This window comes from Eschscholzia californica, unplaced genomic scaffold, assembly GCF_041429995.1.
Source record: "Eschscholzia californica isolate CP2 unplaced genomic scaffold, dmEscCali1.0.p SCAF_5, whole genome shotgun sequence".
NCBI lineage: Eukaryota > Viridiplantae > Streptophyta > Magnoliopsida > Ranunculales > Papaveraceae > Eschscholzia > Eschscholzia californica.
The window spans coordinates 29,791,516-29,808,068 of record NW_028238472.1 but is presented as its reverse complement, the minus strand read 5'-3'; the positions used below and the strand labels follow the sequence as shown (position 1 = coordinate 29,808,068).

The following is a 16,553-nucleotide window of genomic DNA, read 5'->3' as shown; positions in this document are numbered from 1 at the left end:
ACCATGTGGCAGGACACGGTTAGTTAGAAAAAAATAAGTAAATTTGATAGTGACATGTACTAACGGAGAGAGAGAACGCTCAACTTTTTGTCAGTGGCACGTTGTGTAAATAAACGTAGAAATCTATCCTTTTATTGTAAATGCACACCCTCTCTTATACAATGGATCTCCAACAAAATTTTGGAGGACAGTGGAATAGGATCTATTTTAAGGATACAATTCGGAGTGTTAGACCAATTCCCCTCTATTTCATATAACTAAATCTAATAAATGTTAGAATTTTTTTTTGATGAACAATTCTTATTATTACTGAATCTGAGTGTCGTTACAATACATATGAACTAAACTATAAGGAACATTTGTCCAAGCTTTAGATCTATTCTTCTTTCGAGCGCTTTTAGCTAACTTGACAGCTTGCAAATTGAGGATTCTTTTAGTGTGGTTGAATGTGACGTTTTCCAATTTGCCTTTGATTGCTCTTATCCTGCTAACATGAATCAACGATTGCTATTAGATTTTATGACGACGGTTTTTTAGATGTCGGACGAGGTTAATATTGTCACTTTCTATGATAATCCACCTGTGCTTATGTTCTTTGCCCAAATGAGACCATTGAGAATAGTTATTGCTTCACTTTCCTCACTGTTTCATGCTCTAGACGAAATTACAGATGCTGCTAAAAATTTTGAGTCTGCATTGTGAACTATTAAACTTGTATCAATATTAGAGGCAATGTTAGTAAAAGATGCATCTACATTGATTTTTCAAGTGAGACGAAGATGGAGGTTGCCATTGTTCCACCTAAGTGGAAGCGGTTTTTTCCGGAGTGGTTGATTTAGGGTTTGTTTTGGGGAAAAGGAAAGGGAAGAGATGATCGCTTGCTGACGTCAGGCGAGACTCTCTCTCTCTCTCCTAAAAAACCCTTAAGAACTACCTTTGTTGGAACAATAAGAAGTAAATGTTTAGAACTTTTTTGTTGGAAATAATAAGGGTTATTTCCCTAATGGCCCCTACTTTGTGACCAGCTTCCCGCCTGACCCTCTACTTTACGAGAAATACTCATATGGCCCCTATTTCCGTTAACTTTAAATTTCCGTCACTCTCTCTCCTCCATCTCTTTTTCTCTCTCTGCCATGTCACGCCACATCGTTCCTTCGCCGGAGTTCTTAGAGAGAGAGAGAGAGAGAGAGGAGAGAAAGAAAAAAAAAATTTATTTTTTTTTAGTTTGAAGGTCGCCGGCCGGAAATTTGGCCGGCCGGCGACCTTGCCGGAGAAGGTGATGAAGTGGCGTAACAGATGATGTGGCGTGACATGGCAGAGAGAGAAAAAGAGATGGAGGAGAGAGAGTGACGGAAAGTTAAAGTTAACGGAAATAGGGGGCCATATGGGTATTTCTCGTAAAGTAGGGGGCCAGGCGGGAAGCTGGTCACAAAGTAAGGGGCCATTAGGGAAATAACCCAAATAATAAATATACCACACTTAGAAGGAGATTACGGTTTTTCGCTTAATTACTTTTCAGCGAGGGATTACTTTGTAATGCATTTGTTTCTAAATAAACTTTAAATTTTGTTCGTTGATCTGATTTTGTTACCCAAATGGATCTTTTCTCTTCTATATTTTCATATCCTCCAAACAAAAGAATCATTAGGATTCCTTTGTCTCGGCTTTTTCGACGAAGAGACCCCTTCGTCTAAAAACCCCATACGAAGGGGGAGAAGTGATGATGGAGAGGCTGAGATGGAGAGAGAGAGAGAGAGGAGAGTGTTAGAGAGGGAGAGACTGTTAAAGAGAGAGAGAGAGAGTTAGAGAGAGATAGTAGGAAATAAAACTAAGTCGGGATAAATGGGTGAGGGTTTTCAAGACTGTCGTCAAAAAGTTCCACCGGAGAAGAAGATCGAAAGGTGACAAACCCTTTGCTTTTACATTTAAGGTTTTATGTAGCTAGGAGATGTAGCTGGGACATAATTATATTATGGGTAAATATCAAAGCGTAGATCTATAAATAGAGGTTAAGAGCATTTCCAATGGGACGCTCTAACAAAAACTCTAAAAGTCTTCGTTGTTAAGTGTCAATTTAGATCCTCTTTCCTAAATAACAGTATAGGACACTCCAAATATTTTTGTCTCCAATGAAATCTCTTAAATACCTCTACTTAATACAGATATCACTCTTAAATTCAATAAGAAAAAAAGTAGATTTAAAACAAGAGTTTCTATTGGCTTAAAGTTTTAGAGTGAGTCTAGTGTCTCTAGTGAGTCTCTCTACAATAAATGCATCTACCTCATAATAGAGTGTCTAACGAAGTGTTCCATTGGAGAAGGATTTTTAATAAAAACTCCAAAAGATTATGTGACACTCTAAGAGTTAGAGTTTGAGTGTCCCATTGGAGATGCTGTAAGAGCTCTCCTAAATTCCAGCGTCCTATCTATTCATGACCAATAATATTGGTGTCACCCGGCACAAAAGGTTTGAGTCTCAAACTCATTCATACAGACTCCCCAGAATCTACTCTCTACTCAGAATAAAAAACTCAGCTGCTTCAGAGAACTCCAAAAGCGTGTTTCACAGCTTCACCATTTGCATTCTAAAGCTGCTGTTGCTGCTGCTGCAAATTACTCTCATGGTGATCTCATCCGCCCTCCAATAGGTTCCAACTACCTTCCTTTATTTAGTTCAGCAGGTATTGGTCAATTAGACCTTATACTACTTAGAATTTGTTACAGGTAGTAATTTGGACCCAAAGTAAACCTTGTGAGCTCGACACTCTTCCTCAAAATAAAGTTTGATCCGATTCAATCATATATATTTGGAATTGTTTCATGTCAGACTACATAGACCACAGTGGAATAAAAGAAGCGAAACAAATCGAAATAAACAACATATAACAATATGGGGTATTTTGACAGTGAAATATTAGTGCACCACGGTATTAAAATGAGGTGATATTCAACCCCAATGGACAAAAAAACACTGTCCTTCAAGTTTAAGTGTGCGAGTTAAACCTGCAGATTAGGACGAAAATACCCTAGTAACTGTTATAAATTTTTCCTTATTTTGCCCTCTAGACGTCATCTGTTCATATAAACTTGATTCATCACTCACATAAGTGAATTTGAATAATGAAAAAATATGGGAGGTGTAGCACATGGATCATCAAATAAGGTCTGCTTCATTTCTTCCTTGTTCTACTTGATTTCGAGTTAGGAAACAGAGATTTCGAGTTTGGGGCCTTTCCTTAGTAAGAAACAGATAGGGGTTATTTGTATTGAAAATCATCTTGTTTGCTTGACTAAGCAGGTGCTTGTTTTATTTGCAATTAACAAGCAAGAAATCAAAGGTCGAGGATTTGTTTTACCACTTACTAAGGTTGTGCACTTATAAATGATACCAAAATAACTCCACATGTAAAGTTCAAAGTTGGAACTTTATATATTTACGCTTACCACACAAGTGCTAAAAAGACTAATACATGACTAAGGACACATGATTCCTACTCTTGTACACGATCCACGATGGAATGATATTCTAAATAATTAGAACATGGTACCAACCATAAGTGAAGTGTCCCAAATTTAATGTTCTTAATAGTGATAAACCAATCTAGCTTGAATTAGACCTAGAAGGAAATATAAGTAACACGGGTCACCAGAATCGTATCATAATCTTTTACATTGTAAATAAAGCATTTCACTTACGAATAGTACTAAGCGGTCCTAATGTGGTGTGCGCAAATAAACAAGATGTACATATAAGTGTCTGAAAAGAACATCCGAGCGTCTGCCAGGCCCAGAATATTTAACAAAACACAAATACTGAAGGAGTATGTGGTGTTTCATAGCAAAAATGGATAAGGAAATGTGAATAGAAACTCAAGACATGGTTGTGACGCGTGACTGTTATGATGCCCAGTAGCAGTAGCAAAGTCATCATCAGGAAAGAAAATATGACATAGTTCTTCACCACGCTACAGCCTACAAGAATATTAAGTCTCAAGTGTCACACAAACAAAAAGAATCAATGTTCCTCATAATGCGAGCGTAAGCCACATGATGGGCTGTAGGCGTCTTTTGCTACCTCGGATGTTTACGGTTCAAGAAATCTAGCAAATCACCCCCGAGTGGCGAGTAGTTTGCATCTACAAATTTTTATAACTACTCTTTGAGTGTGATCATACCCTCTTCAGTCTAGATAAGTTTCATTTCATCCTTAATCAAATATTGTGCTTCCAGTCCTAGAAAGCCTCAATCAATCACGGAACTAGGAAACAAAGATGCCTAATTAAATTTTCGTACTATGTTCTTTAGATGAGATGTTCCGTTGTAGTCTCTATCAAAACTAGACAACATTGATTTTGTAACTAAGATAATCAATAAATTTCAGTAGTTTTATTGCATTGCAACTCAGCAAACACGGATAAAAAGTAACATGCCGAGCATCCTACTTAAGATACTTTTTCTCATTTTGGCAGTATGAATGTTTACGGCTTAACTACTAAGTACATCTTCTAAATCCCTATTATCGGCCGTATTACACCAGTACAAGCTAAATCATTATTTCAGTTTGCTTAGAGAACAAATGCTATAAAATTATCAATCCAACAACTGAAATTACAGAAAGATTAAGCATAACAAGTTAATAAAAAAATGATCCAAATGATAAACCATTAATTTCTCTGGATTTTTGATTCAGACCCATAATCAGGAAAGAGAAGAAAATACCTTATTCCATTGAAACTTTGGCACCAACCTCCTTCATCTTAGCAATTATCTTCTCAGCTTCTTCTTTAGTTACTCCTTTCTTCAACAAAGTTGGAGCCTTTTCAACCAATTCTTTAGCTTCTTTTAGACCCAAATCAGTAAAAGTTCTAACTTCCTTGATAATCTTAATCTTGGCAGCAGCATCAAATCCGTCAAGTTTCAAATCAAATGCTGTTTTCTCAGCCTTCTTTTCCTCTGATTTTGAAGCTCCACCTCCTTTACCACCACCTCTACCACCAATTCCCATTCCAGGCATCATCATAGTCATCACTGGCATTTCATTTACATCTAATTTCTTCCTCAATACCTCCGTCAGATCTGCTACTTCAAGTAAAGTTAAACCTGAAATTTCATTAACAATACCCGATACTCTCTCACTAGGGTTTATCTTTGTTTCTTGCGCAGCTGATGTTGTTGATTCCGGCGCAAAACTAAAACGATTCCATGATCGTTTATTTGTAATCCCAGTATTAGGTTTGTCGAAAAGATTTGAGAAAGAAGAAGTTGAAAATAGAGCTGATTTTGATCGTAAACACCCAATAAATGAAATTTCTTTGAGTGTTCTAGAATAAAAACTAGGGTTTCGAGATTTTAAAATGTAGTGAAAGTACCTCATGGTTTTCTTTGGGTTCTTAATAAAACCTTAAAATCATCAAGTGTAACGTTTACAGGGAAATAAAGATGAAACCCTAGATTTGAGAATCCATTGTTATCGAGAAGGGAACTTGACAAGAAACAGAAACCCTACTGGTAAGGTAATACCTCAATCGAGGTTGGTTCTGAACCGGATTATAACCCGTTCCGGTTCCGGTTCCGGTTCCGGTTCCGGTTCCGGTTCCGGTTCTTAAATGTTATATTCTTGGTTCTTAAATTGTACTAGGTTTCCCCGCGGTGCAACGGACGCGACAAATCCCTCTTGGCTAACACCGTAACATTATCAAATTCTTCCTACAAATTAAAAACTTCGATAATTTTAGAGAAGAGAGAATTGCAGAGAATGGAGAGAGAAATATAATTGCAGAGAATAGAGAGAGAAATATAATCCTATAGATATTGTAACTTATTTAGTGGAAATCCAGCAACAGACTAATTTAGTGGGAAGATTTGTTGGAGAAATGGTGGGAGAGAAAATTAGAATGAGAAGAAAGTGGGACAATAGTTTTTTTAGGGATATCCTAACGATGTTAAAAAAAAAAATTAATGACTATTACCCTTCTCTTTTGAGTTTATTTACATAAAAAGGGGTTTATACCAGCCGTCGGATGTGATCTTTGTCCAACTCCCACAAAAATGGACGGCCAGATTTATCCAAAATAACCGACTGAGTTGTTTTTATATAATAGATTCTCGGTTCAATTATATAAGAGCAAGTCCACTATAGGGGCTCCGACTCCCAATTTGGGAAGCCCTTGAATTTTTTCAATTTCAACGTCAGGCTCCCAACAGGAGCTCCCAAATTCAATTTTTGAATTATTGTAATTAAAATAAATTAAAACTAATCTAAATCTCATTCATCCAGTCTTCCACCAATTCCCTATTAATAACATGTTGTTCGGACACATGTTTAAAGTAACTTTGTCCATAAATTGTACCCCGATTTGCATCCGCAGATTTTCTTCTTTTTGGCGTTGAACGATTATATTTTCTCTTTTCACGTCTGTATTTTTATTTTACACATTTATGGACTCTTGCAGAAGTTTATCTTTAAATTCATGACTCGCATTTCTCTCTTTCCAAAACTCTCATAAGTTGTAGAACTTTCACCACTTTTGACTTTATTTTTTTCCTTGCTTGTGTTTTTGTGAGGGTAAGAAATCGCGGGTCAAGAAGTCAGCAGAGACCGGGTCGTTGACCGGAAGTCGAACCTCCACCTGTTAATAATTTTGCGGGCACCAACAACGTCTTTGGACTTAACCTGTGACAAAAGAGACAAAAACGCACGTGACCGTGAGATCTTAGGGGGCACCTGGATTGTGCCGGCCTAAGGGGGCTTCGACGGTCAAGTCAGTAAACTTGGCAAAGAGTATATAAGAACTGTAAACCAGAGTTAGAGCTATGGAGTTAGATATGTTGCTTAAGCGAGTCGGTCGTTGGGAGAAAATGTGATACATCCAAGTGTATGCCGGCCTTAGTTCTCTGATCGTCAAGCAAATTAAAGCGCCTGCACCCCTTAATCGTGTGGTGAGAGAAATGATCACCGTCTCCCTTGAATAGTTCGTCGTCAGGAGAGAGAAAAATGAGTCGCCTTCTTTGAACAAGTGATCGTAAGGAGAGAGAATAATCAAGCGTCTTCCTTGAGCAGGTGATCGTTAGGAGAGAGAATGGTCACTCGTCTTCCTTGAGCAGGTGACCGTTGGGAGAAAGAATGATCACTCGTTTTCCTTGGGCAGATGATGGTTGGAAGAGAGAATGATAGTTCGTCTTCCTTAAGCAAATGATGGTTGACTGCTAGTGGTTTGGATGATCGATAGGAGAGAGAAAATAAGTGGTTTGATTACGAGTGAATTTGGAAGTCGGTTGTTGTTATCCGTCGTTGGATGCCTTAGGCGATTACCAGCTGACCCTTATATAGAGTTTTGTGGTCAACTGTTCATTTTGGTCAACCGTCACCTGGTGGTGAGCTGTTGCCTTGAACATCGTAACGCACAGAGTTGTTACCATGAATGGGGATATCGTAACTGCCATCCAACGGATATATTGGGGATATTGTTACTTTGAATGACGGTAACGCCTCCCCAACGGATATAGGAAGAGAGGTGATGCACCCGAAAAGGTTGCACACCCAAGCGGAGGTATCAAGTAGTAATCCGGCAAAGCCGGGTCGATCCAAGGATAGGAAGGTAGTTTGGATATCGAAAGGGTCTCGTTCGCCGGTCTAGATATCACTAACTTAGACTAAAAAGGAAAAGAATACAGGTAAACGGGGGTTTTGGATTGAATTAGGTGATAAGAGAATAAAGCAAACAAGTAAAATAAACTAAACTAAACAATAAAAGTAAACGGGCAAGAGAGATTCGAGAGAAGAGTCGGAGGAACAAGAGTCGGGAGACGGTAAGATTCGATTCGGACAACAAATAGGCGAGAGAGGTGTCGAAGTCCGGGAATCCATAATAATAAACCTACGACTACGTATGATCCAATCTAATGTGTCGAAGTATAATCGATGTTCGACTCCTAAAGTAGATGTTTCTAAGTACTACGTATATCCGGAGATCATACTTAGTCAAACAAACGCCTAATTCGGTTAATCCCGAGTCAACGAAAGTGTCGCCTAGTCGCCTAACTATGTGAAGTGCATGACAAGACACATGAAATTATGACTTAGACTACTATCGATATCGAATACCTCGTTTCGTCTATTAACTATGTGAAGTGCTTGACAAGACACATGAAAATACGATCAAAACGATAATCGAATCAAATGAACATCAATTCATAATCAAAACATCAAATCATATTAAACATAATCACAAATTCATCACATTTCATCTCATATAATCGACACACTTGATTTAGCTAACATGGTGAATAAGTAATAAATGAAAAGAAGATGATGAGAAATCCCCCTTTTTCGATGTGGCTCGAGGCTAGGTTCGTCGAGAAAAATGAGTCTCTAAGTATAGTCGATCTCCCCGTAGCAATTTTCTAGATTTCCCTTTAATAGTGAACTTTGGGTGTCCCCGAGTAAAAATCAGATTTCCCCATAGCACCCATCATCATCTTCTCCATCTCAAGAACATCCACCATTAAAGCTTCACCAAGCTTTCTCTCTCTAAAGATTTTTCACCCAAAATCAAATCAAACTACATGGGAAGATAGATCAAGACATGGGGAGTAAAAACCCTAAAGTTTCGGATCAAGAAAGTTGTCAGGAACACCATGAAAAATCCGATCAAAGAAAACTAGGGTTCCGGCCAAAAATCAAGAAATCCGGCCAAATAGCTCAAATCCGAGCCATGCCGTGCTATGGAGCCGCAGTCCGAGCAAGTCCGAGCATCCCATTGCCGTTCCCGAGCAAAGAAGTCGCGTCCCGTGCTCCTATCGTAGCGTCCCGTGCAGATTTGCAGCAGCTCGAGCTGCTGTTTGTGCTGTGCACTTGAGCCCGAGTAAGCTGCTGTTGCATCTCGTGAAGGTTGCAGACGCGTCCCGTGAAGGCTGCTGCTGCTACCGTGCTACTCAGGAAGCTTTCATGGCTGTCCCGTGCTCCCATTGTGCTATCCAACCCGTGCCCTCCATGGTGCCGGCCAAGTTGGCCGGCACCACTCCTCTCTCTTTCTCTCTTACTCCTTCAAACCCTCTCTAACCAAGAAGTACCCTAAAACCCTAACTTCTCTTTTTCTCTCTCTCCCTTCAAAGTTGTCTTGTTAGAAAATCAGAAGGAAGAAGATGAATAGTGAATTTGACTCAAACCCTAGACATAGTCAACCTTGACTTTGACTCAAACTTGAGTCCATTGGGTGCCTCCAAAATCTCTTCCTTCTTTCATCTTCTTTGGGCTTATGTTTTAGACTTCACTTGGAAATCAAAAGGGTGCCTTCTAGAATTATAACCAAAGGAGGGTGCCTTCATAGAATCCTTGTTTTAAGACCGAACCTCGACTTCTTTCTTTCACAACTTCCCCGTCCGAACTCGGAATTAACTTCCGTTTTCACCGTTGGGCTCGTCTTTGACTCCTCTTCTCATATGATTTGCTTGAAGTCTTTTTCTCTCATTTTGGGCACATGAAATGATAGTGATAATTCGCCCCCTTTATTCTGAATTCCATGTTTAGCTCCAAATATGGTACCTAAACAAGAAAAACACATAAAATATTATTGATAACACTCGAAAATGACTAATTAGTCTAAGTTAGGCTCTCCAAATGTGACATTTTCGTGTCACATCAAGAGGTCAGATGAGGAGGAGAGGACAAGCTCTTCTATCCAGAGTTGGATGTACTTCCTTGTTTTGGTCTGCTGAGGGAGTGGGGACGGACCTCTTTATCCAGAGCTGATTGCACTTCCGTACTTTGGCCTGCTAGTGAGGACGGACCTCTTTGTCCAGAGCTGGACGTACTCCCGCACTTTAACGTTGCTTCGGGATGCTTGAAGGTAAATGGGTCGGGCCCATTGGTCATTAATTCATGGGCTTGGTCACCGTGTAAAGCCATTAATCGTGGATTTCTGGGGTCACTTCTGGTGACCTATTTTGGCCCATACAATTTGTCCCCCACTCTCTAAGTCGACGGAGTGCGGAGACTTAGAGAGTTGTTTGAAGTCGTTGAGGCCGAGTCACAGCCTGATTTGTAGCCCCGCCCGCGTCCCGCGGGTACTTGTTCGCGAGAAGTGTCGCGTTTAGTAAGTTAGTTTGCCGCTCGCGGTTTGACAAGATAGCGTCGGATTGATCCGATATTTTGTGTAGAATTTCTGGAGGAAACGGACCAAAGAGATTAGTCTGCAAAATTATTTGCAAAAACACTTTTTTTTTTGGGTAAGCATACTGTTGACCCGGGGTCAACAGTCACGCTGACTGGGTAAGCTACTGTTGACCTGGGGTCAACAACACGCTGAGTGGGTCAACGACTGTTGACCGGGGTCAACAACACGCTAACTTGGTCTGTACTCGTCATATTCTCGCGCCATCTGGTATGTTTCTCTGGATTCGCGCACCTCGTTTTTTGTGGTCAGTTTTTATTACTGACTGGTGTTACTCTACCACTTTCCCTTGCCTCGAACTATCTTTTTTGTTGATACTGGGATGTTAGGAACATTCTTTTTTTTTTATTGAGAAGTCAGTAGACTCCGGTGGTGAGGCTATGCTTTCCTTCGTGTGCGAAGCAGTGTCGTTCTTCACCAAGTGTCAGTTGGTAAGAGCCAACGCTTGATGCGGGTGCTTCATCTTATCGACGATTATATGTGGAGCGTTGGCCACCTTGAACGGGCGTTTCATAAAGCGAAGTTAGTGCTCTGAGGCATGTTTGTAGGGTAGAGCTACCAGTTAAGACAAAGTTTGTTTGTCAAGGCGGGGCAGGTTTGGCGAATGCTCTTTGCTGATGTCAAAAAATGGCTTTTTGTTAGATCAGTATGAAATAGGGAGTTGATGCATGACAACCTCCGTTATGTATGAATCCTCCGTTATGTTGGGTATTGATTAGCTCTATGTTCCTGCTTTCAGCTCTGCTTTCAGCTCTGCTTTCAGCTCTGCTTTCAGCTCTGCTTTCAGCTCTGCTTTCAGCTCTGCTTTCTGCTCTGCGACTATTTGTTCCAGGTCCTGGCTCCTGTTCCTCGCTCCTTGCTCCAGCTCCTTGCTCTTGTTCGTCTGTTCTCGAGGGGGGAAAACCTGCAAAGGGTTCGAAAACCGCTCAGACGCTCAAACCAGTCAGGGTGCTCTTTGTAGTAAAAGAATGAATATTGATTGATTCTTTTGGGGGGCGAGTTATGAGAACTCTGAGTTTCTTGTGATCTATTTAGGGTAAAGAGATCGTGTCATGTGAAGGACGATGTGGGAGGCCTTTTATAGGCGATGTTAGCCCGACTGTGATTAGTGGCGGTGGTGAGGCGGTTGCCGTCAAACCGAAGGGAAAGTTCCCTCTCTTGAGTATTTAGGATTTCTCTCAGAGTCTATCCCGGATCTTTGATAAGTAGAAGTTCCTAAGTTCAAGGATTCTTTGTAGATATCTTGCCGATGTGATAGATCTAAAGTAGAAGTTTCCTCATTCGGATACTTGGAGTCCAAACTGGCTTAAACACTTCGAGATGTATGGCCGACTAAGATCCTTCTAGAAGTTCTGGGATTAAGTCGGTAGGTCGCTTGGCACTGCTGCCTCCCCAGTTCTGGGCGTAAGACACTGGCCGAACCTGTGTGGACCCCCCTCACTCCTTTGAAGACCCCATGGCTGATCTGTCTATGCCAAGGGCATCTTGCAGGGCTGGTTTCTTCTGGCCGACCTCCCAATTAGGGGAACATTCGGTGGACCATCAGGAGCTCAGCGGTCCTGCTGCCTTAAGCCGGGTTGACCCAGCAGACTTCAGATCTGATCTTGACTCTTCAGACGTTAGTCAACGTCCGGACATTTTTTGCATCATCATGAGTCCCGCCACTCCTTAGTCGAAAATAATGAGACTGAGGAGTAGAAGTAACTCGTGTGTTTTAAACATTGAAGACCCTGAAGTCGAGCATTTTGCCTGGACCAGAGCCGTTTCGTGAAGCTCGGGCTTTCTTTTGGTTTCCCAAAGCAGAACTAATTCGAGCTATGTTTGTCTTGGGCTGATGGACGCTGCTGATGGTAAAACCTCTTTTGTCTAAGGCTGTTTTTACCAGAACTGATTCAAGTCTTGTATCGAAGGACGCATGGTTTGTTCTCCGGAGACACGTTTCGACTTCTGCTCAAGCAATTAATTTCCTTTTCATGCGCGATTCTGTGACGTTGCAGACCTGATCTTCTGATCACGCGTTTTCGGCAGTACACCTTTAGGTAACTGCGAACGATAGTTCCGTCATCATGCGTGGATGTGTGGCGTTTCCTTAGTGGGGGAGTTGACGTGTTTCCTCGAAACCCGCTGATATCACTTTTAATCTGACCCGGCTTGAGTTGTGCATATCCTTTAGTCATTATTCCCTTGAACGTTCTGAGAATTGTTCGGTCTTCACTTTAATGACCCCTCGTTTGTTTTCGAGAAGCCCTTTGGCTATTTTTTCCCAATATAAATAACCCGCTTTGGTTCTTTAACTCCTCATTTTCAAAAGTTTGAAGAAGAGAGGATCCTTCCTTTGCAAATACTTTTCAACTTTGTTCTTTACCTTCTGTTTTCATTGGAGATCTGAGATGAGGTCTTTGTTCGAATTCATGCTTCGTGTTCTCTTTGGGGATGTTTTTCCGATGATGGAGATAGTTAAAGGTAACTTTTCCGAATAATGGAAATCGTTACCCGGGATACCAATTTGGGTCAGGCCCCAAAAATGGTGGTTTGCCCAGGTGCCAGTCATGGCATTCCCGCCAGCAGAGGATCCTTCGTGCTAAATTATACCTTTCCGGGGTGCCCCTTTGAAGTTTTGACCTCGATCCACAAGATAGGGGTGATCTCGGTCCTCTTGGCACTTTCTTACCTTCAACTTCTTTTAATTTTCAGCAATTTCTCCTATAATAGATTTGAATGGCCGCACTCTTCTTGATGTAATTTGGTTGCAATTTCTTCTGTAATAAACCTCTTTTATTAATTGGATTTTAGTTTTATTTCTCTGATCTGTTATGATTCTTCTGTTCTCGATTGCTGAGCTACTTTCATCTTTATCCTTCTCATTTCCGGTTGTCCTGCAAAACTGGCTAGTTATCGTTGTTAATATAAAACCTAGCTTACTAATGCATTTACCCTGGACTTACTACGCATGCTCCAAATGTTCGCTCCTGCACAAAGGAAAAAATTAGACTTAGTCTAGTATGACCTAGGCTTACTAATTCCTCCTGCAAAATAGAACCCGAATTAGTGTAACTGTATAATTTTCGGGTCTGGATTTTGCCCTTGATCATGGCTGCTGCTCCCAGGGATGTTTTTCGTTGGTTTTAGCACAACTAGTTTAGCTAGGACTTCTCCTTAAACCCCTGGTCGTGGCTTTCCCTACCAGGGCTGGTTTCGTTGGCTTGAGCGCAACTAGGACTTCTACTTGGACCCCTGGTCGTGGCTTTCGCTACCAGGGCTGGTTTCGTTGGCTTGAGCACAACTAGCTTAACTAGGACTTCTCCTTGGACCCTGGTCATGGCTTTCGCTACCAGGGCTGGTTTTGTTGGCTTGAGCGCAACTAGTTTTCGCCGGGATTCCTCCTGCACCCCCGGTCGTTGCTTTCACTACCAGGACTATTTTATCTGCTTAAGCATTACTAGTTTCGCAAGGACTTCTCCTCATACCCCCGGTCACCTTTGCCAGGGCTGTAGGTTAACTAAGACTTCTCCTTAGGATCCTCAGTGGGGACCGCATTTCACTCGAGTAAAGTGAGTTTAACTAGGACTTCTCCTTATAAGGTTTCTGGTCGTCGCCGTAGCTACCAGAGCTTTTTAATTTGCTGGCTTGAGCACGGTCAGTTTAACCAGGACTCCTCCTTGGGACCTTGGTGAAGGGTCAGTTTTACTCGAGTGTAAAGTTTCAGTTTTAACTAGGACTGCTCCTTAAGGCTTCTGGTCGTCGCCTTAGCTACTAGAGCTACCTGTTTTGCCAAAGCAAAGTGAGTTTGACTAGGACTCCTCCTTGAGATCTTTGATCGAGTGAATTTAATTTAACATCATACAGACGGGTTTATCTACTGCCTCGTGGGCCTAGCTGATTTCACCGTGTTCAAGGTACATCAACGTTTTTCTTCTGGAAGGCGAAATTGAGATGTTCCGCGTTCCAGGGATGTGTTAGGATCTGTCCTGATGTATTCTCCAATCTATATGTACCGGGACCCACGACTTTCACTATCTTATAAGGCCCTTCCCATGTGGGGAAGAGTTTGGCTGCCGATGGTTTTTGGGTAAATTTGAATTCCTGCATACCATATCTCCGATATCAACTTTCTTATTTTCATGTGAGATCGGTGCTATTTAGTCATTGTGTCTTTGAAAGCAAGGTTTCTCAGCTCTGCCTGATCTCGGACTTCGTCGATTAGGCCTAGATGTTGTAATGCTAGCTGCTCATTGGTCTCGGGCTCAAAGTGTTTTATCCTTAGACTCGGTTTACCTATTTCCACGGGTAGCACGACGTCCATGCCGTATACCATCCGAAAGGGCGTTTCTCCTGTGGCTCTTCGCGGTGTAATGCGGTAGGTCCACAATACTTCCGGGAGTTCATCCACCCAGTTTTTATTTTCATGGCATTTGGTTTTAATGTACTTAACCAGAATTTTGTTAGTTACCTCGACTTGTCCGTTTCCGGCGGGATGTGCTGGGCTGACGTAAGCTGGTTTGATTTCATATTCCGCAAGAAACTCCTTCATGGCCTCATTGTTGAACTGGGGCCCAGTATCCATGATTTGAATTCTTGGAACCCTGAACTGGGTTATTATGTTTATCCATAATATGCTGATAATCTCCTTCGCCCGAGTCCTGGTTAATGCTACCGCCTCTGCCCATTTGGTGAAGTAATCTAAACATGACTAGCATCATCTTTTTCCCCCTGTTCCTGCTGGGAAGGGACCCACTAGGTCAATTCCCCATTGCGCAAAAGGGCAGGGGCTCGTGATCGGTGTTAGCTCGGTGGGGTGTAGTCGATAGTCGTTGGCGTACACTTGGCACGGTTCGCAGTATTTGGTATACTTGATGCAGTCCTCTAGCATTCCTAGCTAGTAATACCCGGCTAAGGTCAACTGCCTGTACAATGTTCTTGGGCCCGCTTGATTCCCCGCAACCCCTCCGTGTATCTCGTTCATTACGTACTCTTGCTCATCCTTTGCTAAACAACGCCGTAAGGGTGAATGAGAGATTTTCGGTATAACAGTCCTCCAAGCAAGGTATATCTCGAAGCGTTCCTGCGTATTTTCTTCTCGAGGTATCCTGGCAAGGGTAAACTTTTCAAAGCGTCTAATTAGTTTTTTGACATTTTCCAAATACTTTATCATGTCAGTCCCTTATGCTTCATAATCCCCGTTGACGTGATTGACGACCAGCTGGGAATTGTTATATACCCGAATATGAACAGCTCTAGCTTTCAGAGCTAGTTTCAAACCTGCCAGCAGGGCTTCGTATTCAGCTTCATTATTGGTCACAGCGAATTTGAACGTAGTGGTCTGGAAAGTCTTCTCCTTTTCAGGGTTGATCAGCACTGCCCCCGCTCCTCTCGTGGATTCGCTCGAAGCTCCGTCTACGAAAAGGGTCCAGACCTGCTCTGGCCCAATGTCGGATGCTGCGACCGAGCATTCTGTTATGAAGTCCGCCAACGCTTGTCCTTTTATCGCAGTCCGTGGTTCATATCTGATGTCGAATTCACTCAGCTCTACTGCCCATTTAGTTAGTCTTCCTAAAAGTCCATTTTCCGGAGTATGTTTCTGAGTGGTTAATCCGTCTGTACAATCATTACGTGAGCCTGGTAGTAGGGGCGAAGCTTCCTAGCCGTCAAGATGAGCGCGCACACCAATTTTTCTACGGTCGGGTAGTTCGGCTCTACTCCACCCAACACTTTGCTGACGAAGTATATGGGGTGCATCACTGCTCCTACGGTCTTGATTACCATTGCCGAGACTGCCTCTCTCGAAGTCGCGAGGTAGACGGTAAGCTCGTCTCCAGGGGCGGGCCTGACCAATAGTGGTAGCCCCATCAGGTGCGTCTTTAATTCTTAAAACGCATTTTCTACTTTGTCCGTCCATGAGAAATCCGGTATTTTTCAGAGAGTCTTGAAGAAGGGTAGAGCCCTGTCCCCCATTTTGCTAAGGAACCTAGAGAGAGATGCTAGCCTTCCCGTTAATCGTTGAACATCCTTTTGACTTTTCGGGTTGGGCATGTCTCTCAGTGTCGTGATTTTAGCCGGGTTGGCTTCTATTCCTTTGTAGCTTACCATGAAACCCAAGAATTTTTCCGATGTTACTCCGAACGCACATTTTTCGGGGTTTAGCTTCATGTTTTAGGCCTGAAGTCTATTGAAGGCGATCTTGAGGTTGGGTATTAGGTCCCTACAGATTCTGCTTTTCACGATCATGTCGTCCATATAGCACTCGACCGTTTTTCCGAGCTGGTGTCCAAATATTCCATTGACTAGGCGTTCATATGTAGCCCCAGCGTTTTTGAGACCGAAGGGCATTTGTTGGTAGCAATATAGCCCTCGGTTAGTTATAAACGAGGTGTGCTCCTGATC

General features: G+C 42.0%; 1 protein-coding gene and 1 long non-coding RNA gene across 2 annotated transcripts in view; one reads left to right on the top strand and one right to left on the bottom strand.

The window, feature by feature from the left end:
• Positions 1–4,414: 4,414 nt before the first annotated feature.
• Positions 4,415–5,527, bottom strand: LOC147538150 (Ribosomal protein L12 family protein). The gene has a single exon (XM_086643852.1). It carries the CDS (start codon positions 5,372–5,374, stop codon positions 4,721–4,723), a length of 654 nt encoding a protein of 217 aa, XP_086499978.1. The 5' UTR covers positions 5,375–5,527; the 3' UTR covers positions 4,415–4,720.
• A 2,647-nt stretch (positions 5,528–8,174) lies between these two features.
• Positions 8,175–16,553, top strand: part of LOC147538149 (uncharacterized) — a 43,293-nt gene continuing 34,914 nt past the window's right edge. Inside the window, exon 1 of the long non-coding RNA XR_015225907.1 lies at positions 8,175–8,848. This is a non-coding gene — a long non-coding RNA (uncharacterized LOC147538149). The remainder of the gene's footprint in view (positions 8,849–16,553) is intronic.

Coding starts and splice junctions, on each gene's coding strand:
- LOC147538150 (XM_086643852.1), bottom strand. CDS start 5,374: ATGAGGTACTTTCACTACATTTTAAAATCTCGAAACCCTAGTTTTTAT.